The sequence below is a fragment of the Chaetodon auriga genome, chromosome 17 (genome assembly GCF_051107435.1).
Source record: "Chaetodon auriga isolate fChaAug3 chromosome 17, fChaAug3.hap1, whole genome shotgun sequence".
Taxonomy (NCBI): Eukaryota; Metazoa; Chordata; class Actinopteri; order Chaetodontiformes; family Chaetodontidae; genus Chaetodon; species Chaetodon auriga.
This window is the reverse complement of record NC_135090.1, coordinates 17,116,114-17,138,589: the sequence shown is the minus strand read 5'-3', so window position 1 is coordinate 17,138,589 and position 22,476 is coordinate 17,116,114. Positions and strand designations below refer to the sequence as shown.

General features: G+C 45.2%; 1 protein-coding gene across 6 annotated transcripts in view; it reads right to left on the bottom strand.

Moving 5' to 3' along the window:
* The window catches only part of LOC143335575 (RNA-binding motif, single-stranded-interacting protein 3), a 266,419-nt gene that overhangs the window by 33,374 nt on the left and 210,569 nt on the right, over window positions 1-22,476 (bottom strand). For all 6 annotated transcript variants that reach the window (XM_076755107.1, XM_076755109.1, XM_076755108.1 and 3 more), the window contains one exon: window positions 5,513-5,619. In XM_076755107.1, coding sequence (XP_076611222.1) covers window positions 5,513-5,619 — 107 coding nt within the window. The remainder of the gene's footprint in view (window positions 1-5,512; window positions 5,620-22,476) is intronic.

Here is a 22,476-nt window from a genome sequence, read left to right as displayed (position 1 = left end):
TGTGAGTAGTGGCAGGCCTTTACGTTCAATTTGCGTGCGAGTGTATTTGCACAAGCAGTTAAAAAAGGCTTTCACAGATATTTTATGTAAAGCTGTAAAGGGCAGATGAAAGGACTTTCATCAGCCCCTGCGTTATTTAAACATCTACCTAATTTGTGCGTTTTCACCTTCGGTGTTTACGTATGTCCTCTTCCACAAAGGTCTCCGCGTGTTTACTCATATAGTCTCTTTACACTAAATCTGAGATCAAGAGAGTCTTGCTTCATGCCTGTCTGCATGTGTGCGAGTACGTGTTCACATGCACGCTAATAGCAGTGGCAGACATGGCCAGCTGTCTGGTGAGGCTGATAACTCCCCTAAGTGCTGCCCTTGGTTGCATGTGCTGATGAATTCCACAGCAGAGAAGCTCATGACCGGGAACCCAGCATGGTCAATGACTGATTACTGATGCAGTCAGCTTTTGGCTCTGTCGCAACAAGGAGAAAGGAAAAGACAGAGACAGTTTGTGTATGTTGTTTTTTTGGCTGAGCTTGATTTAAGACTGAAATAACCTCGACTGTGTACCGTACAAAACGCTGAACAAAGCTCGGCCCCTGAGAAGAGCTGCCGCGGACTGACCGAGCGTTCAGAGCGAGTAGCTGTGGATGTTCATTTTGCATGCTAAATTAGGCTGAAATAGAGTCACACATCCTCGTCTCATGCAGTAAAACATGATGATTTAATAGGAAATTTCTTCCCACAGATTATAATCGTACTAAAAAAATAACATCTCCTACTGTAGGTATGGGAAAATGCCAAAATGCGGTGGATCCAAACTTGCAAAGAAGCGGTGGTCAAATATGCATTCAAGTTGTGAATAACCGGCTCGCATTAATATTTTTTCAGCTGCCCTCTTGGGTACGATGGATTTTTCATGCAAATGTAAACGCAGTTCAACATCCCAATAAAGCTGCTCTAAAAAATGCGTGCGAACACGTAAGCATCCGTGTGTTCAACACACAGATCCTACGAAGGGTCGGATGAGGACAGCCTATATCAGGCAGCTGTAAGGACACCTGTGCTGTACAGGAAAACCGAGGCGAGCCATCATCTCTGTGTCCTCTCACACACACACTCACACTGACCCGCTCCCTCCTTGTATTTTTGCCTGCCATACACAGATTCGCTCTCTATTTTTTTCTCCCCGCCTTGTGGCCACACACACACACACACACACACACACACACGGACATCTGTCAGGCTTTCACACAGAGTGGAAAGCCGGATGTTTTTTTCATCTACACTCATTCCCCTAGAGTAGGTGCTTGAGAAGTGTGACTTTGAAAGTTTTTGTGTGTAGGAGTGTGTGTTGGTGAACGAGAGCGAGGAAGTGAGAGGGGAGAGAGAGAGAGAGAGAGAGAGAAAAGAATGAGCACCCATGGCGCTTGTGTCTGCGTGTGCGTCTGTGTGTGTGCGGCAGAAAAAAAACGCAGTGACTAATATGTTTGTCAGCATGAGACAGCGAGAGACAGCACTTTCTAGACTCCCACTTTGGGTAGTTTACAAGAAAATCTGTCATATATTTCTCAATCCTCACCACCAGCCACCCTGCAGCACTCAACCCCTTGTAACTCCTGACTGATCATGCAATGTGTTCGCTCTCTCTTTCTTTCTCTTAGTCTCAGTGAGTCACTCCGTCTCCCTCTCTCTCCATATGTTGCTGTGGGATCTGGGAAGACTTCAGACACTGGGAAGAGGAGACAAAGTGGGAGAGAACGAGACGGCGAGAGAGGAGAGAGCGCATGAAAGACGGGAAAGAAGGCAGAGAGAGGGGAAGGGAGTGAGGGGAAGATAGAATGTAGAGACAGAGAGAGGGAGACGTCGGAGAGACGTGGAGAAAGAGAGGGAGTCATGAATGGTGTGGGCTGCTGCTCCTCCTCCTCCGCCCGCCACAGGAGCGAGGTGAGGAATGGCCTCAGCTCTGATAAACAGACTAACATGTGATGCTTATCTCCTGTCTGCCCCTGCCTACACAACTGGCCAAAAAAGGACACACACACACACACACACACACACACACACACACACACACACACACACACACACACACACGCATACGCAATACTATAAGGTATAAGGCTCTTTCTATTGACCCTATAGGTGCAAATACATGCAGAATGCATTGCAATCTGAATGCTATCAGACCAGTCAGACCATACGCCGTTGCGATCAGATCTCCAGGTGTAAAGTAAGCCATGAGGAAATAAATAAATAAATAAATAAATCTGTTGAACGGTCACGTAACTCTGCTTCTTTTTGCCCTCTCAAGCCAGCCAGGCAAAAAGCGACAGATGACCCCTTCCCTCTGCAAAGGACAAGAAGTAGTCTGCGAGGTCTGCCTACCAGATTTGCATATTGCGGTCCGATCACACTGTGGGTAGAATCGAGACAATGAAAATGCTTATTAATAGCGGGTGTGCATGCAAAGGCCTGCTGTATAAATCAGGAGTCAACGTCCAGATAACGGATTGCATGAGAGGTTTAAAGCAGGTCAGCAGTGTGTATTGGTCTGCTACATGCAGAGCATTAAAGCTCACCCTAAACTTAACCTTATTCTACAACTGTTACTTTATTTTCTTCAACAGGTGATCTGTATTACAGGTAAGACAGATGCAACTCAGATTCCTAAAATCTATTTATTTAATTTATGTATTTCCTTTTTCATGTCCTGAGAGACATTTGAGATAATACGGCTCTGCACATGCAGGTCCAATAAAAAGTACATGAAGATAAAGCCAATAAGAACAAATCCCAGAGCTCGAACTGACATCAAATAGAGCACACCTGTGGCTTTTAATACGAGCACACATGGGAAATGCAATTCAGAAAAAAAAAAATGACGATGAATCAACAGAGAAAAGCACTTGAAGTGTGCAGAGAGATTTTGATTATCTGTGTTGGGTTTTGAGTGTGGTGATCTTCCCAAAATACTAACTTATCTCTTGTGATCTCCTTCTATTCTTAAACCTGAGCTGAGGTCCTCAACCTGAACTTAGTCTAAACCTAACCTCAATTTAAATCCTAACCTTTAATTCAAATATATCTCTGTGAACTTATTTAGTTCAATTTGTAAAGAATGACCTCAGTCTGGAGGTCTAAATCTCACACCGGCCCCCTCAAGGATAGCAGGACAACAGCACATAGAGACACACACACATACGAACAAATAAATGGCCACGCACTCGAACAGATTCAGCGTTGAGCTACAGATTTACACATTCACACACACACACACACACACACACACACACACACACTGATGTGTGACGGAGTGACGGGATTTCTCTCTTATTGAGACAACAGGAAAAACTTTAGTTTAAAGGTGTGTTCAGACAGAAAGCAAAGCAAATTGTCACCTATGCCTGCGTGTATTTGCCCCAAACAGTCAAAAAGAACTCTTCAACTGTGTCTGCGAGTGTGCACGTGTTTACGATCAGATCAGCCTTTGACTGAACTCGGCAGAAGCTCCGGATCTTTCTGTTATTTCCCTGCAGTCGCTCTCCTTTTCCCTCTCGTCTCCTTATGTTTAAAAAGCGAATTCATAAAGCCCCGGGACGCGCACAAATTTTTTTTAAAACAGTTTCAACTTGCACAACACCAGCGTTATCCGGACAGCAAGGTTTCCTCCAAAATGTATTTGGAAAGGCAAATTAGTAGTGTAAAAGCGAAGGTCGGATCAGTGTGACACAGCACGCAGCTGTTTGAAGCTCAGGTCAGAGACAGTGTGTGCAGAGCGTGGAGGAGGTAAGGGGCGGAGAAGAAATACAGCAAAAGGACAAAAGGGGTGTCTCCTCCAATTTGCCAGCGTAGGATTCTTATTACACCCTTCAAGATGAAGTGCACACACACTCTCACACGCACACAGTCATCTCACTTTACCTCAAGTCAACTGAGCTGACCCTGTCAATGTGTGGGCCTGTGAGGAGATGTAGCAATGTGATTTAGGTTAAACACGCTTCACTGGCTTATAGGTGTTTGGGCTGCTGAACATGTGATGGACAGACACAAACACACACACACACACATACGGCTAGAGTAATACTCCGCCAACCCCTTCCTAACACACACACACACACACACACACACACATACACATACGGCTAGAGTAATACTCCGCCAACCCCTTCCTAACACACACACACACACACACACACACACACACATACACAGGGAGAGCATGTGTTTCCTGAAGGACAAGCATTTCATCTCTGCTGGTCTCCCCTACCTTGCCGTTTCAGCACAACTGTCGGCCTCACTGAACGTGTGTGTATGTGTGTGTGTGTGTGTGTGTGTGTGTGTGTGTGTGTGTGTGTGTGTGTGTGTATTCGCTGTATTCTATATAGTCCAGTCTGAAGCCCCTCTACATGCCTCCTCTGTGTGTCCTTCCCAGTATATCTGGTTGGTAGCCTATGAAGAGACTTTAACCTTGTCTCCACATGTTGCTGATGAATATGTTTCCATAGAGCTGTATCCAATTTCTGGTTTCCCAGCATTCTGATGTATGGCGGGAATATACATGTTCAGCGAGGCGTTTGGCTTGAGATGCAATTTACGTGACAGCACCTATGCATCCGAGGACAGTTTGATCGATACCCGGGGTATTTTTCTTTTCTTTTTAACAGCTCCATACCTTAGCGTAAATACAAATGACAGGCAGCAGCGGTTTACATAAAGCCAGATGTTGCAGCCGACTTCTCAAGGGGCCTTGTGAGCAGGGTGGGGCCCGCTATTAGAAATACCATTACTTCAGAGGTAAACGCCTCGTGTGGAGCGTCACCATGTTGGAATGGAAAGAGTCGAGCCCATATGTGGGTCTCCTGGTTATCGGTTCTCAAAAAATAACTGCTGTGCTCAGGAAATTATCTTATAATGCGAAGACGTATTTCGCATACTGCTGTATGACTGAATTTGTCAACGTCAGCATCAAGGAATGAAAACAGATAAAAATCACAGACGCAGGCAATCCTCATACTGGATTTTAACACTTTCCACTGACGTCTGGTTGATGACTTTGGCCCCTTTGACCATCACGAACAGAGATGGGAGTTGCTCAGGATAAACTAAGTAAATGGACTGAGTGATAAGAACACAAATCATGATTTTCATCTTGATTCACATCAATACTGCTGTGACATGTTGCATGAGTTTCCATAGTTGATCATTTCCTCATAGTTTGCTAAATCTTTTGGACAGGTGATCCCATTGCTTTACCCGTGGTACTTCTGATGAGTTGGCAGCCTGACGAGCAAACCTGAAGCAGCTGGGTGCATTGTGTGTTTTAAAAATTTGAAAATAGACCCCAGAACTCTTATCACGTGCAGAAATAAATTCCTAGAGATGTAGTCTGTGGTGGGATCTGCACTGAAAAATGCAGATTTTTTTCTGCTTTTCAGTTATGCAAGAGTAAACTGACTCTTTGTATTTGCGGAGCATGCTGAGGGAGGACTGCCTCTGCATTGGTGTGACATCTTACCTCGCCTTCTCTGTGCCACGGCCTCCCGTTCTGAGGGTACTTGCTCTGGCTCTGGCGTTTCTTCTGCCCTCCGTCGGCAAATTTGCACAGCAACGGCTCCGTGGGAGCTGCGGAGAGAGGGAGAGAGGACGAAATTATGTTAGGAGGACTATATCCTGTGACCCCTCTGAAGGAGAGAAGCCCTTCTGGACTCCTCTTCGACCATCGCATCTCTGTCTCTCCCTCCTCCCTCCCCCGCCTCCTCTCTGCCTTCCTACGGAGCTCCTAGACAAATTCCCAGACCGCCGATGTTGGCAGGCCCTCCCTACCCCCGGCCCAGCCTGGCAACCCATGAAAGAGCATTGCAGGGTATTGTTGAAATAATAATCAGAGTAATCGCTCTTGTAAATACCTCTGAGATGGTAATTCAGGACCGCTCTGTCAGCCAGAGCTTATTTCTAGAAGGCGTTCCTGTTCCTGACGCGTTATCCCTCCGTGTTTTACTTTAACAGCCATCTTCTCTTTTATTTGAAATTTTATGCCTTTTTCCACTCCGCAACCATCAGTGCAAGCACCTCACTGTGCTGTGTTGTTAGATATTAATGCTGCTGTTCGACGAGTGAACACTGGGGGCACTCTAAGCATTTCTATCGTCAACCAGCAGGAAAACATGGCATGAAATAACTGTTATTAATCCAATTAATCCTCTGTGCTACGACCTCATCTAAGCTGCCTCTGTATCAGCTGACTTTTGTGTGCATAATTGCCAATAAAAGGTTGATGAAAGTGTTGTGATGACCTACGTCGCTATAAAGATAACTGCTCAAAGGGCACTTTCTCACACTTCAGCTGCAGGTGAGCACCAAAGGAGACAAGAATGGATTTGGATAGAGGGCTCCCTGATGAGATACTGGAGAGACAGAGAGAGAGAGAAAAAAAATCCGACGAAAGAGACGCTCAATGAAAGATGAGAGAGAGAGAAAGGAAAAAGAAGCAGAGAAAGGAAAAAAAGTTCAGCCTTCTCGTGAGAAATAGGTGGCTCTCTTGGCCGTGGATCTGGGGGTCTTAACCGTGTCCGTCCCCCTTTTCAGTCCGCGTCAGCAAGATTGGAATCTCTTTGGAAGCAGTGGAGATGAGAGAGGGCAATGGAGGCAGTTGGCCAAAAAAAAAAAAAAAAAAAGGAAACGCAGGAGTGCAGAGAGAAAGAGAAACAAGACACAAGAAAAATGGAATGAGAGTGAAACAGATAAGAGAAACAGGTGGGTGACCAAGGGAGAAACAAGAGGAACAGACGAGGAGTGAGAATCTAAACCAGGATCAAACGCTCGTTCCCTGGAAAGTTGTACAGTTCAGCAACAGTACAGTACACACTGAGCCAGCGAGCTTGTCCAAACACTGAACCACTGCTGCCCTGCACCTGGTGGCTTTCTAAGGGACCTGACGGCTTCCCTGTCAACGCATTCGCATTACTGGCCTGGCAGCTCGTGACACGGCCGCCCCGTGACGACGGGGCGACCCAGTGACGGGGCTGTGTGTAGGAGGAGAGCAACGGGACCTTTCATCACATTGTGCCGGAGATGACACCCACCGAGAGAATTGTTGATGCTTTAATCTCTGCTCCCAGATGTTAGAGGCGCTTGGGCCTTGATAATAATGCAGCGTCACAAGACAGGAGGGAAAGAAATGCTGTCAGGATTGACAAGGCAGTGACAGAAAACCTGAAGTGAAGGGAACTTCTGAGGAGGAAGATTACCAGTTTAAAGGAACCATTTGGGTGTTAATTAGCTAGAATGTTGATTTATTCATGTCTACTTTCTGACATGTTGAGGCTGTAAACGCCGCTGCATATTTGAATTACCTCATAGTTACAGGAAGGCATCCGATGATGTAAATGAGCAGAGGGCGGTGGCACTACAGGGCCAAACACGTGCAAAACGAAGTGTGTGACCGTGTTTATGTGGCTTGAGGGTTTACTGGGGGACCAAACTTTTCAGAGTCAGCCCTGGAGAATGTTGCCGGGAATGGGGAGTTGAGAGAGACGCTGCAGAAGAAAAACAACAAAAAGCTTGTCCAAACCTCTCCTCTGGCACTCTGGGAGATAATTAGCTATCGGAGAGATTTGGAGAATCTGACACAGAGCACGCTGACGTTACCCCTGTGACTACATCCCCAGTTCCCACAGCGAACTAGCCAATTTGTTTAAGACTCCAGCCCAAGATCAACAGCCTCACACCACCCCACCCACCCTGTGATCACACTCACCCCTCTGTAGCCCTGACACACACACACACACACACACACACACCCACACACACACACACACCCTCCTTCTGTCCTTAAAATCTCACTGTTAGAACCCTCGAAAACACACAGAAACACCAACAGAGGCATGCGCACGCACGCACACACAATACAAACTGCTGCCAGCCTAAAAACCTGTCTTAGATCTCTAACCACACACCGTCATCACTGGCACAACCCAGAATAAACTGGGCCACTGGCTGTACATACTAGCTTGCTGATGCTGCGTCTTTAGGTCACAGGCTCCAAGTACAACACATTTCACACTGGCTCCAGCCCCAGAGCATGTGTTGTAGGGGGCCTGCTTGGAAAAAAATAAAAAATAAAATAAACTTTAGTTATGAACCAATTTGCTGCCCTTTAATGATCCTAAATCATGGGAAAAAGACATAAAGTGCTTTTGGTCAGAGGTCAACTGCCGCTAACAAGGTGCTCCATGGGAACTCCTAATTGTTTTTTATGTGGGTTGCTGTAGGAACTGGTAAACACGTTAACAAGGGGTGACCGCAGACATACCCACATGCATGCGTGCTTTGTCTGTGCACACTGAGACCAACTGCACTTATGCACACACACGTACACAAAAGCAAGAGGAGCAGCGTTGAGACAGATCAGTGAGAGTAAGATGTCTGTGCCGGTAGCCTCATTTGATCACAGCCTTGGCTCAATCATACTCCACACTGTGCATTTGGCTCTGAAGAGATAGTCATGGCTTTCTGCTCATCAATAGACACATTACCACCCAGTAAATTGAACCAATAAGTGCATGCAGATATACTTCTGTACGAGACAGTGCAATTACAATAGCCATTTAAATTGAAGCTTACAAGTTTCACTTATTAGCGCTGCGTGCATAAGTAATTATTGCTGTTACTGATGTTTCCTACGGGCCGACATCTGGGGGAAATCAGCCCTTTGTCTGCAGAATAACAGCCAGCGCAGTGAGAACACCAGATCTCACCATTCCTTTTCTTCTGCTATCTGTAGACAAAAGAGAGCTTGCGTGCTCTGGATGGTCTCGCAAGGCCAGCTGAATAACATCTTGATTCATGAATGCAAATCAGCACATGTATTATAATACATCAATGTCAGCACGTCATACATTCATTCGCGGCTCAGAATTAGACTGTACATCTGTTTGGTCTGAATGGTGAAATCAATGCAGGAATGTCCACAAGCTGCAGAAGGGCTGGGTAAAAGGTTTTGCTCTGTGAAACAGACAGTTTTTCACCATGAAGACGGTTACAAAAGAGGCCTCTCACAAGGGCTTGGAGTCAAACTGGGTTGGCCTTGCTTTGCTCTCGGTGTGTGCAAAGCCCTAAAGAGGGTGAACAGAGGGAACTGTTCAGCCACTTGAACCAAAATATGTCACTCTGAAAAGCTTCAGTGAAAGGAAGCTTTCCACTTCTCAATAACAACTTTGGTTAAAGAATCCTCCAGGTTCTTGGCTTGAAGCTCCATGAGCTAAGCATCTCTGAAAAGTCAGTTGGATGGCTCGCTGTGTTTACTGCAAGGGCATGTTTGCAGAGAATCAGGAAAAGGAAGAAAGTGGACAGTATTTTATTGTAATTCTGCTGTACTCTGATGCTGCACGCGGGGATCTCTAATTGGATCAACAACTGTCTGATTCCCATCAGCCAGCTTGACCTGTCTGCCCAGGCTGAGGCAGCTGTGTCTTATGGGAAAGAGAGAGAAAGAGTGGGAGGGAGTGAGAGAGAGAGACAGACACATGACGAGAAAGGGAGCAAGGGTCAGTGTTCTAGAAATAGATAAAAATTAAGAAAAACAGGAAGTAGTTATGATAGAAAAACCTAAAACCAGAAGGGACGCGGACCAAAACTACAGAGGAGCATACGTGTCGCCATTTTCAGAGTAAAACGGACAAGATCAGAATGGCCGCCGACCGGGAAGACAGCAGCTTCCCTACAGGGAAGGCTTTGACGGATCCCAGTCGATAGCTCTCACAACTGCCACGCTGGCCTCGCATCCTTCAGCGTGGAAATGAAGACAGTCTGCCAGCCGTTTTGCTGACAGGGACGGCGCACATGGCTCAATGACACGGCCTGATAAATGGAGCGGGCGCTGAGAGGAGAGCGCGGCGGAGAGCGAGACAAAGAGGAAAGGGAGAGGGAGATAGATGGAAAGACAGATACGGTGTCATAGAGAGACAAAAAGACACGGGGAGACAGTGACAGAAGGAGAGGAGAGAGAGAGAGACTCAGCGATGACAGGAGTGACAGGCGCAGTCCAGTTTTCCTCCTTCCGATCCATACTATATAGATGACTGTGTGAGATTAGTATAGGGAGAAGGATGTCAACAACGCCTTGATTCTCACCCTGCATCTGCTACACATGCTCTATAGCTATTGATCAGGCCATGCTCACACTTTAACATAGAGGGCTCCTGCAGCACGCCGGCCGGCGCAGGCCCGAGATGATATTATGGATTACGGGAAGGGAAGTGGAGGGAAGAGCCCTGGATGCGGGCGGTAGAAGCCTGATCGATGAGCTATTGCGCACTTAACAAGAGTAATGTTATGTAGGGAGTCTCTGACATGCTAATCCATCTCTCACTCTCTCCGTCCATCTCCCTCGATCGCATCTCTCTCTGTCATGGTTATCTCCTGTCTGCCTCTCCCTCTCTCTCCTCATTTCTTTGTTGCTTGTTTTATCTATCTATCTATCTATCTATCTATCTATCTATCTATCTATCTATCTATCTATCTATCTATCTATCTATCTATCTCTTCATGCACCACTGAGCAGCAGACGCGGATCCCAGACCTGATTCAGACAAATAAAGCTGATGAGATGAGCTCCATGTGTGTCTGGCACACAGTCAGTCTAGCAGACTATTGGCTGAGGCCATCTTCTGGGAATAGGAATATTTAGAAAAGTGATGTGTGCATGTTTTTGCATCGAGGAATCTGCAGACATCGACGAGCAATGATCCAACAGAGAAGGTGAAGAAGATTCTGCACAAATACAGAGCTGTAATTATTAGCTGATGAAAATATGGGCGAATTTGTTTGCACCTTTGAGCACTGACTCTGAATTAATCTGCTCCTACAGTAAAAGTGAGAGCAGCAAGTGCAGCGCCAAATGGGCGGTGGGTTTCCAGCTGTTCGCCATCTCCTGCGAGACAAGCTGAGGTACCAGTTAACGAGAACTTCATTTTAGCTTAATCAGCTAATTCCGCTTGCCATTCCCGACTAAAGTTGCCATGGTGAGTTAACAAATAATGAAAAACAACAGCGTAAACAGAGGAGTGTGTCTGAGGAGAAGTTGGTCTGTGTGTGTGTGTTTGTTTTCCATCTTTAATGAGTGCCGCACAATCCTCCATCCCTATATTAAAATAACATTTATAAAAGCAGACAGTCCTTGCCACATTCATTCCAAACGGCGTAGCTTGATTGTCGTTGGTTCCTGCAGTCGGCTGCATTTTTAAAGTGGCGGTGGCACATGTTTCTGATGCTAAACCCACACACGCTGCTCCACGCTGCCAACATCTTTGTTGCTGCAGTAGGTCTCAGTATCAGAGGCCACTTGACACAGCTGGCCAGGGTGGCAATTACAAGCGGCCGCATTGTGGTTGCTTCAGAATTGTAAGCGTATAGTATGAGACAGAAAACACTATTTGTAGAGTGGATTCAAAACAAGATCCCAGCTAAGAAAACACTACAAAGTGCAACAGGCGACGTGAGTCAATACGTCACAGAAAAATCTGTACAAATACTAAGTGTTGAGCTGAGTGGACACGCTGTTTGGAGACTCATCCTAAGATCTTTGTCGCTTCTTCATCACTGCGCTGATGAAACATCTTTGCAATGACTCATTTTCAAGCTCAAACAAGTTCAGCTGTCTCAGACTTACAGTAACACTGACGGAGAATCTTCAGACAGTACTGTAATTCACATCCGTAATTGACTTATTTCTCACGTTTCAGAGTTTGTGGGAGGGAGCAAATGAAACATAGCTGGTGATGTAAGTGGATAGAGCAGAACAGATGCTGAGAGCTGCTGCAATTTTAGCTTGTTCTCAACCATGACACAGTGTCCAGTTCGAGTTCAGCACATCCAAGAGCAACTGATCACGCAGGAGACATTACTGTCTGTAGTACAAAAATTCACACTGGCAAAATTGTTACCATCAGTCAGAACTCAACAGTCAAGGCTTTTTTGTTTATGCTGCCATTTCATTACCAACACAATTTGTATATACATTGACTGTTGTTTTAATACAATGTGACGAGGTAGAAAAATGCTGCATTGCAATTCAGTACATCTGCAAAGGAGTAATTGTTGCAATAACCAATTCTCGGATGAAATGAACAAACTTTAAAAGAAATACACCTCCGTCAGACGACAACAAGAAATACAAAGAACGCCTGTTTTCATTGAATTAATAACGAGTAAGCCTTTATGGTTCTTTTGGCCCTGTGGCATAGAAGTGGTCCTGGCCTGTGGAGCTCTCTCTTGATGGCAAACAGTTTTGGCTGCGGCAGACGGACTTACGAGCAGCTGTTGCTGTACTTTGCCTGTGGGGGTTGACCTCTGCTGCCACTGTCTGTGTCACCGCCTGTGTGGGCAGACATTGAAGCTAGCTCTGTCCCTGTTAGCAGAGTATTATAACACTGCCAACGCCTCCAGTGACCCGTGAAACCTCCCATCTATAGAGATGAATCATACAGATGGGCGCTTTGTAATTCAACAGAACTGCCCATCCACCAGACCTCCAGCAAATACTTCTCGGTATATATGTATGACACTGTATCAGAAACAGAATAAATCAGCTTTGAGTTCTGCAAGTACACCTTACAAGACGCGAGGCAGTGTATGTGCATGAGCGTGGTTTTAGCATATTGTAAAGGCTTCATTATTTACATCAGGCATTCAGACTTGAATACACATTTTAGCGACTCACCCAGCCTTGCACGTAATGTTACAATAAAATCATTTAGGTTGATTTATCAAGGAGAGATTTTGCTGAGCGTGCACAGTGTTTTTCTGCACTGTGCTGCTTGACATTCATTACACAAATTCCCATTCAGAGCGCATTACAAACAGGCCTCTATTGTTGGTCAGCATGAAAAATAGGATGTCAGGTGTCTCGCTAAATGGTACCTTGCCTCTCATAGAATTTCCCAGATGGTTCGGGGATTCAAACGTGTGATTTTCTTGTTCTAAGTGCCGTTATCTAACCTTTGGGCTACCATTGACTGCAAATTGATAATGACATTTGAACAGAGGCAGAAAACATGCTACAAGCTGCAAATACAAGAAAGCCACATCAGTTAGAGCAGCACGGCGAAGCATTCAAAAGGCTGTGCGTTTGCTAACTAGGTTTCCACCGTAGGGGCTTCCAGTAACAACAGTATGGACAGGAAAGAAAATGAAATTACAGCACAATAAATGAATTATCAATACAGAGCCCTCAATACTGTATCTGAGGGGGATCAATACGCTGCAGCCGGGCTGCAATGTGGGCTGAGGGCTGGGGGCAGGCCTAGCCGAGGGACCGGCCAGATCAATAATGTCACCGGGGGTGATTGACGATCAATGCTGCCAGTGACGTTGATTTATGATCAATGAAAGCGGGGCACCTGACTAAAAAGGGGAAAAGGGGAGGAGGGGGCGTGCGAGGGGGGTTCCATCGCGTCCCCCTTTACTGTAACTGATTGGGGATCGATGAAGAGTGGCACCGCGGCTGATTAGGGATCAGGCCTCTCTGTGGCAGAGGAAGGCAGCTATGTGTGAGAGGATTTGGTTGGCTGCGTGGAGACCAGCCTGTCTGAGCCAAGCAAAGCTGCAGACACTGTAATTAAAGCTGTGCTGAAAGGAGCTTTCCACTGGTTGATAGAAGCTGCAGGTGCAGCTCTCTTTGCTCTTTCACTTTCAAAAGAGCGGCCATGCACACACACACACACATGCACACACACACACACACACACACACACACATGCACACACACACGCTCTTACACACAAACACACTCTCAGACACACACAACCAAAGGCAGCACAGGAAAGTCTGCACAATATTTACGGTGTCATAAAACTCTTATCTATTACTCTCATCGACATCCTCCGTCTCTGTTAACTTGTTTTCTCACAGTCTTCAGCTGTTTTAAAACACCATCATTGCTTTTTGGTTTCCTGCTACTAACCCAAATGATCCAAGTGGATAAAACGCTTTAAAAATGATTACTTTATCTTGCTTAAATTCAGCAATGTCAGGACCTGATGTCAGCATGAGGTTATGAGTCTGAAAGTCTAAAAAGCCAAAGTTGGGTCCGAAGTTGATGAAGCTCGATGGCTAACCCACTCATCTGTGCTTTGTCTGACAGATCCCTGTACTTCTGAACTTCAAACAGGGAATCAGACATTCCCAAGGCTCATAATTCATTCATTTCTTAGGTATTCTCTTTGTTCTTGAGCAGCGTTGACACTAATTTTCCTCTGTCTTTGCCAAAAGTTGCTGACAACAAAGTGCCATCTTTTTTGTGCACTGAGTATATCAACTATTTTCTGAGGAAATTGCAGTGTTTCCTAGCTTATCTCCTGAAACGTATGAATTGTTTTAGATTTTAAAGCTCAGGTCAGGGTAATAATAAAATGGAAAAAAAATACAAAGCTGCCAATCATTTGCAAAAAAATGTGCACAGCATGCTGCATGTATACGTGTGTCTACTGATTGTGGCATGCATCATCGATGTTAGAGGGTTCGCTCGGACTCCAGACTCCAAACTGAGTTAACAATAAACAATAAAATAACAATTAGGAAGATAATTAGAGGTTTAAATCCTTGAAACAAACAGACCGTCCTCCCATACAGATCATCAGTGCAAACCTCACCAAGTAGTGTCGGTGGCTGAACTGAACCAACCTGCAACTTTAAATGGTGGTTACTAAATGTAACTCCAGTTTGATGAGTATTTGAGCCTGTTGTTGGCGCCCTCCCAACAGTCATATCCATCTTTTTGGGACTCCCTGCCATTTAGGTATGAGTGTGTGCTGGAAACAAAACAATCTCTGGCCAAAATCTGACAACGCTTCCTTCCTGTGTCAGCGAACTGTTTTCCTCTCAGTCTTCCTATTTTCATAAGAAAATAAGAAAAACAAAAACAATGAGGGCAGTCTGATAGCACTTTGTCTCTTGGGAAAACACAGACACTTTGAAAACTCAGCATTATTTATACTACACTCCGACTCCAAAAAAGCTGGGACGCTGAGTAAAACAGAAATAAAACAGAATGTGACAATTTTGCTAAATTGAAAACAGTACAAAGACAATACATTTAAGGCTCCAAAAACACCTGTTTGGAACATTCCACAGGTAAACAGGTTCATTGGTAACAGGTGAGAGTGCCATGATTGGGTATGAATGGGGCATCCTGGAAAGGCTCAGTCATCACCACATGATTGTATAAAGGATGTTACTACGTGGGCTCAGGGACACTTAAAACCGATGATTACATTCTTTTTTATTTGCGCTTTACACAGTGTCCCAACTGTCCCTTCATCCCCTTGGAGAGGGCGATATCAGAGCAATAACCAGAGAGAACGGATGAACTGTGCAGAACAACTTTGAGCAAGTCCTTGTCTAAACATCTCCGAAGTGATGAACAGACTTTGTTTTTCTCAGTCTGTGTTAATGGGCCTCAATCGATGTGGGAGAGCGTGTTTTTCCTCCGCATGTCCTGACCCCTGGGGAAACACAGGGAGGTAATGTGGGAGGGGAGAGATGCTGACACACAACATCGATATCAGTAGGGTTCACAAGCATCAGCGCGGCGAAGGTACCTCCTGCTTACTTAAAGTTAAGGCCGGCTATCAGGGACTCATCAATGCAGCATCAAGGACAGAAGAAGTCAGACATAATTGAGCCCGAGTGTCAGCGTGGACCCCAAGTGTTGGACAGATCGAAAAACAAAGAGTTGTTAGGCTGATGATATTCATCAGCGCTTACGATTCTCCTCCAAATGAACCCACCTGTCCCAGACACACACACACACACACACACACACACCAATTCTTTCACTTAAACAATGTCAGGAATGCGAGGCGGCACAGCAGTGCTGCAGAGGCGCGCGCACCGTCACGCCGCCTCTCATCTGTCACCAACAGCAACCAGCCCGCCAGCCGCCATGATGTGCAGCTTAATTGGGGGAGCTGATGAGGTCTGATGAGGCCGGTACTTATTGAATTCCCCGGCCTGTTATTTAGATAATGCTGGAGAGGAGCAGCCTCCGTCATCTTTCCCATTCTCATCCATTCACTGTCCCAGCAGGGGGCTGCTGGCTAATCCACTCTTGTTTGTAATGGCTGTGCGAACTGAGGGGATTTGGACACGCTCTCCCCTCACAAGCACACATCTAACACTCCCTACTGTTGATTTTACCCCATAATGGGCCTATTTGACGAGTTAACCAGATCCCAATACCCATCTCAACCTCCTTTTGCCGGTCTTTCTATTGTTTTTTTTTTTTTGGGAGGGGGGGGTATTGTCGAAGATTAGACTTTTGAGCAATGTTCTCCTCCTTTTCTCAGCTTTTCCAAAAGCAATTACCAAACTTCAAATATGTGGCTGTGCAGTTTTCACAATGTGTGCGAGTGAAAAAGAGAGAAACAGGGTGTGAAACAGAGTGTGATGGAGAGAAAGAAAACAGTGGAGAGAAGCGGAAGTTGCAGAACTGACGGCTGAATGGCAGGACAGCAAACTTTTAATTCTGTGCCTCACACTGGCAACGGCGCTAGAGAACGTGAAGTCACAGAGGGGTGCCAAGAGCGCTGCTCAGTATGGGAAAACACATCAAAACCCATTAGGACTGATGAAAACTCTTGTGATTAATGCCTCTGCTGCACACAGCTGAAAAGGATCTGAATTTCAAACGTAAAGTTTCTATGGAAAAAGTCAGCATCTGGGTGGTCAGGCATTCATCAGTACCAGCTGTAGTGTGGAGAGGCTCCAACAAAACACGGCATCAGAATAAAAGAGTAAATATCTGACAATTATCCTCATGAGCATATAAAAAAAGGGCACATTTCTGTAGAGAGGCCCTCAAAATCTGACTATATAAAGTATAGATGCATTATCTAACGTATGAAATGAGCTCTCAGAGCATGAGATCTGTCTTTCCTAGCTCTTTGTCTGCCAGAATGTGCAAGAAAGCTGTCAGAATCTCTGAAACACTGTCATTAAAAGTGCTTACAGACATTTTTTCTCTTAAGAAGTGTTAAGAGAAGCTAATTCTGATATTTCACTGTGCCCAACAGCACCAGCTGTTACTAAACACGACGCCTTATCCTGAATAAAATCAACCGTACACACGTTCGCTGAATATCCAGTGACGTGTAGAAAACAAAAGGCCGTATTCATAGTCAGTTGTTGTGGCCTTATGGATCTGCGGGCGATACTAGCGATGGGGGCCATTAAGGCAGCAACATTTAAAAGCTTACATGGAGAAGGTACAACGTGGAGTTCACCAGGGGCACAGCGAATCAATATCAGCTCGACTTAGAAATCTGCTGTATAATCCTTGATCTCCAAGGCCATTTGCTTTGCAGCCTGAAATTGGATACACCCTGACTGCATCCACCCCCCACACACTCACCCCCGCTGCGGCGAGCTCGCTGCTCACTCCACAAATAAGACATCCTGAAAAATTGATCTGGATGCATCTGTGGCAAGATTACGTCTAGGGTCTAAAAGAGAGATATGACTCGCTCAAGGTAATTCATAAATCTGTGTGTCTATGTGTAAGAGGATCAAGACAGGGCCTGGCGAACGGGAAAACATAGTGGTAGCATTATCATAACTATATCACTGCTATCTGGAAGACTGCTGCAGCAAAGAGGCCATTAAGTCAACACCTCTATAAATGCTAAGGGCTGGTAAAGGCCACACATTGAAAAACACCATTATATACTTCCATACAGCACATGCCGCAGGTATGATTAACAAGGTCGTAAGGAAAATAACTCATCTTTGTTTATTTCGCCTGTAAGCAACAATGCTTTGTGTAGTGTAATACCATTTCTTTGATTTATGACTTGAGCATGAAAGAATGGAATAGAATGACGTGTAACTATATAGTTCACCCACATCTGGTAATTAGTCTTTTGCATGTTTTTGCCCGCTAACTACGAATCCTGCATATTTTCCGTGACAGCTGACCGTTTTGTACCTTCAAAAACAACTTGCATATTACGTCTTGCATTTTTCATTGCATTGCAGTTGCAAGCTTCGGCAAGTTTTTTGTAAGTTCTTTCTCAGCATCCAACATTTTAGGGTTGGGTGCTACCAGAAGGATAGAAGAAACATCCAAATTTACTTAACCCATTTCATAATGGCTATGTGTGTTAGCGTGGAATTCATTCAGTTGTACATTCAGGCTTTGTTTATGCAGGGTGCTTCAATGGGAGCAGCGCACTCTCTTCTCTATGGGTGCCCTGTGTACAATATAAGCGAAGGCAATAACACAACATTTAGTTAACACTAAAATTTCAAATAAAATTTAAGAGTAAAACTGTGACAGTGGTACACAAACGGCACCAAGGCAACATTAAATAAAATGTAAACACACACAATAACAATAAAGGCATCTATACTCAGATGTACACATTGCAGGTACAGGAATAATTAATGCTGATAGCATAGCTTGTGAATGCAATGCTTTCCAGAGCCGCTGCACAAATAAATACCCTTGTTACAATACAATAAACCTGGTAACATGGAATTTCGATCACTGATGGCATGTGCCTGCCTTTTTGTATCTAACATTAGCTCAAACAAAGGTGAATTTCAAGTTGTACTTTCATGCGACAACTTACTATCCATGTTACTGTATTTCTGCCGACTTACTTTAAATTTTGCAGCATTTAACACGTTTTAGGATCTCTAAAATGCTTCGTTGCTTGATCCTTGCTTCTGCCTTCTGGCGGTTGAGGAAAAACAAAATATTCCTCTTAAACAGGGAAGCTGTTCTACAGTAACAGCACTTACGACTCTGTAGCAAGCAAAACATGAAAAGTGAGATTTCTAGGCAGGGTACATCTTTGGGTGCCTCTCTGCTGTGAGTGTGGACTACCTGATTTTTCTATTCCCATGGCAGCGTGTATTGTTAGAGTGGCAGTTGTTGGACTCTCTGAGGCCTTTAAGCTCTCTGTTTTCCCCCTATTACTTGTGCCCGGTGGGGGGACAGACAGTTGTAGCGAGATGCGGTGCAGCGCAGCAGGGGTGGTCCCCAGATACCACAGATTCATACTTTCCACCTGACGCTCAGGATAGAGAGAGCAGAGAGCTGGCAATTACCAGACTTCTCACTATATATACTGCAATCCTGGCCAGCTCTGCTCTGCTGTACTCCACTCTGAAGGCTGTCTCAGGGCCAAGCTGGAGGTAATGAAAGCAACACACTCCTAATGGACTATTGATGTGTGTGTGTTTGTGTGTGTGTGTATGTGTGTGGATGCATGAGAGGAAGACAGAGAAAGAGAGAGAGTCTCGAAGAACAAAGGAAGGAAAAGGAGACTGTAAGAAATCATTCTGTTGGCATGTCGGTGTGTTTCCATTTTGTGCGTCGTCTATATTTTTGCAATGGCTAAAAGTGTGCATCCATGTCTGTAAGATACCGTAAATCATCTATATAAGCTGAGTAAAAGCAGCCGAAATAAACCACAAGCATTATCCAATAGCTATGATGTGCTGCACTGCCAGCCACGGAAACAGAGACAGACAGAGAGACAGTGTGTCTGAGACATGAGGTCACTCCGAACCACCAGGTGTGTTTCCATCGTCCTCTAGCTCGAACACCAGCAGGCACCTCTCATATAAATACACTCACACACTAAGAAAAAGACACAAATAGCCCCGGGTGACAAAAAAAAAACTTTGGCAAAATCGGCCACCATCACACTAACTTTCGCCTAATGGAACTTGTCCCACACATACTGGTCGTCCATTGGCAGAGCTTGTAGGTGTGTACACATTTCTTTGTGTCTCTGTGTGTGTCCCCTTCCCTGCTGGCAGGCAGTCGGATGAATGAATGGGCGTCAACTCCTGGAGGTCCGGTGGCGCTACAGAAATAACTCTGCTGACCACACTGACCTCTGCTTGTTCCCACACAGCCTGCGTCCTGTTCTAATGGAGGCTCGTGCTCTATTTTGGGGGCAGCAGCTAGATTTATCTCACTGCCCTCTGTGTCCTGGGACGGTGACAGTGACGTGGCTGGGTGTAACTGATACCTGCTTTTTTTTTTTTTTTACCTTGCCTCCCTGACGCAAGTAAACAGAGGATACAATCAGTCTTGAGGTCAATTCTGCTCAGTCAGATGACCTCACGATTTCTGTTCACTTTTCAAATGTATACCTCCAGTGGAAAAAAAAAAAAAACAGAAAGGTGTAATTTATCAAACTCATATGTTGTGATACTCCAACCTAATGAAAGGTGCAGGAGATAGAGAGGAGATGACCAGTGAACCACAGAAAGCAAGCCTGCTGCATTGCTTGCATACCACAGAGACCTTGGAGCACGATTATCCTCCTCCTCAGCAAACTTAATCTTCATTCTGGAGGACGGGCAGGCAGGCCGAAAGGCTATGAGCTCAGTGACCTACTGTATCTGCTGAGAGGCAGAATATTATTCTTTGCAAAAGAAATGCATTGCCTCAGGTCCTGCATTAGATTAAGTCGACTGATGGCTAAAACCTGGAATCTAGGGATCCGTGAAGATAAAGTATGCATCTCAACGCTTCATTCTTAAGAGCAGTGGAGAGCCCAGTTAGATCTGTGGAGCACAGGAAGACCAAGAGGTTTTTTTTGCTTATGACTGCAAAATCGGCAGCATCATTCCTGAGCTAGTATTGTGCAAGACATGTAACCAGCAGTTGGTACCCAACCATGTTTCACTGGGCAGAGCAAGATAATAGCAGAAAAACAAAAAAATCATGACTTTACTCAATAATGCCATGCTTGTTTGACGCATTGTTTAGGGGCCCTCTCAATTTTATTGAACTATGAAATAGTATTGTACACTTGCATTGTGTTTGCAGTATTTGAAATCAAAATCCTGCACTTCAGCCCTGCTGGAAACTCATACTGTATCAGGCCGCACAGAATACGATAATTCAGATTTGCCCCAAAAGACTTAACAAGATTAAGAGTCCTCAGCCACGCTAGCGGCTCTGTGAGGCTGTATTGAGGCAGCGCTCAGACAAACAACAGCTCTGCATGACAAAAACACGGCCCCCTCATTCATTTGAATGTGACCGCTGCGTCGGGCCAGTGGGGGTGCCAATGCAGAGGCCTCTGGCAAACAGTGTCATCTGGCAAGGCGCTGAAAGTTACCTTGCTATCATGGCAACAAAAGCTAAAATGACTGCCGTCGTCCCAACTTTCTAGAACTGTTAAATCCTGCAGTGTTTTGAGCATCTGATAAGCTTTCAAACTCATTGATCTGTCACTCAAACTGCCTTTGTAATTCAGTCTCACCGGTGCCTGAAACAATACACCGCCACCAACAAAGCCCCGTAGACTGTTTTAAAGCAGGGCTGTTGTTAGGCGGGGCATCTATTTTGGCAAAGTGGTGCTTTGATCAGGCTCATGCTCAAAATGACAATATCAACGGCAGGTATAGCGTTAACCATTGCATCATCTTATTAGCATGTCAGCAAAACAACGTCATTAGGATCAATCATCTGGGGACCACAAATGTCTGCAGAAAACGTCCGTGAGGCCACATGTAAATTCATGGCCGTTTTACATTCAACAGCGTATTTTTCAACAATGCTGGTGAGATTTCTGACGCAACCTTGTTACTGCTCCGCTTCTATGGCTAAATAATTGATGACTAAAAAGAAAAAAAAAAAAAAAACCCTGTCAGGTGTCCACAGCACAAAAGAAAGGCGAACACATCAGTGAACAGGCTGAACACATGTCAAACAAGGAGGAGAGGAAAAATGTTCTCCATAAATAAAAGCAGCCTCAGGTGCTTGTTTTGCTCGCACTAATATTGTGTGCACTCAGCTATATCCGGTAACATAGATGAGCATTAGGGAGGGATGAGCAGGAATGTGTGCGATGCGTAGAATAGCGAGCAGCGAGGAGGGGAGGATGGGCAGAGGAAGCGAGGGATGAAAGACGGCAGCAGCAGGGAAGATAAGAGAGGGAGGGACGGATGAGAGAGAGTATAAAAGCAAGGACAACAAAAAAGTGCAAGGAGAGATGTGAGCAGGGCGAGAGGGAGAAAGATAGAAGGGGATCAACATGGTGGACAGCTGGGCCGGGGTCACGGGGGTCAAGCTCAGGAAGCGGTCGCACAGTCAATGTCGTCCTTTCATCTCATCTGGTGCAGATGCAGCAACCTAAACCTTACTCAAATTTAACCTTCCAAAAGCATGGGTTGATCCAACTTTTGCTCCTCTCTCTTCTGCCTCCCCGCGCCACCCATCACTTTCTTCTCCTCTCTGCCCTTTTCCATCTGTTCTCTTTTATCTGCTCTCTTATTCCTGTCACATTTCCTCAGCTCCTGATCTATTTCTTTCCATCGCACTCCCGCTATCCTTCTCTCTATTACTCTCCCTCGTTATGTATCTTTTTCTCATGGTAACTCTCCTTCATTCTGTCTCTCTCTACATTAGATGTGGTTGAGTGGAGAGCAAAGTCAATCGTTCCTGCCTAAACCCCT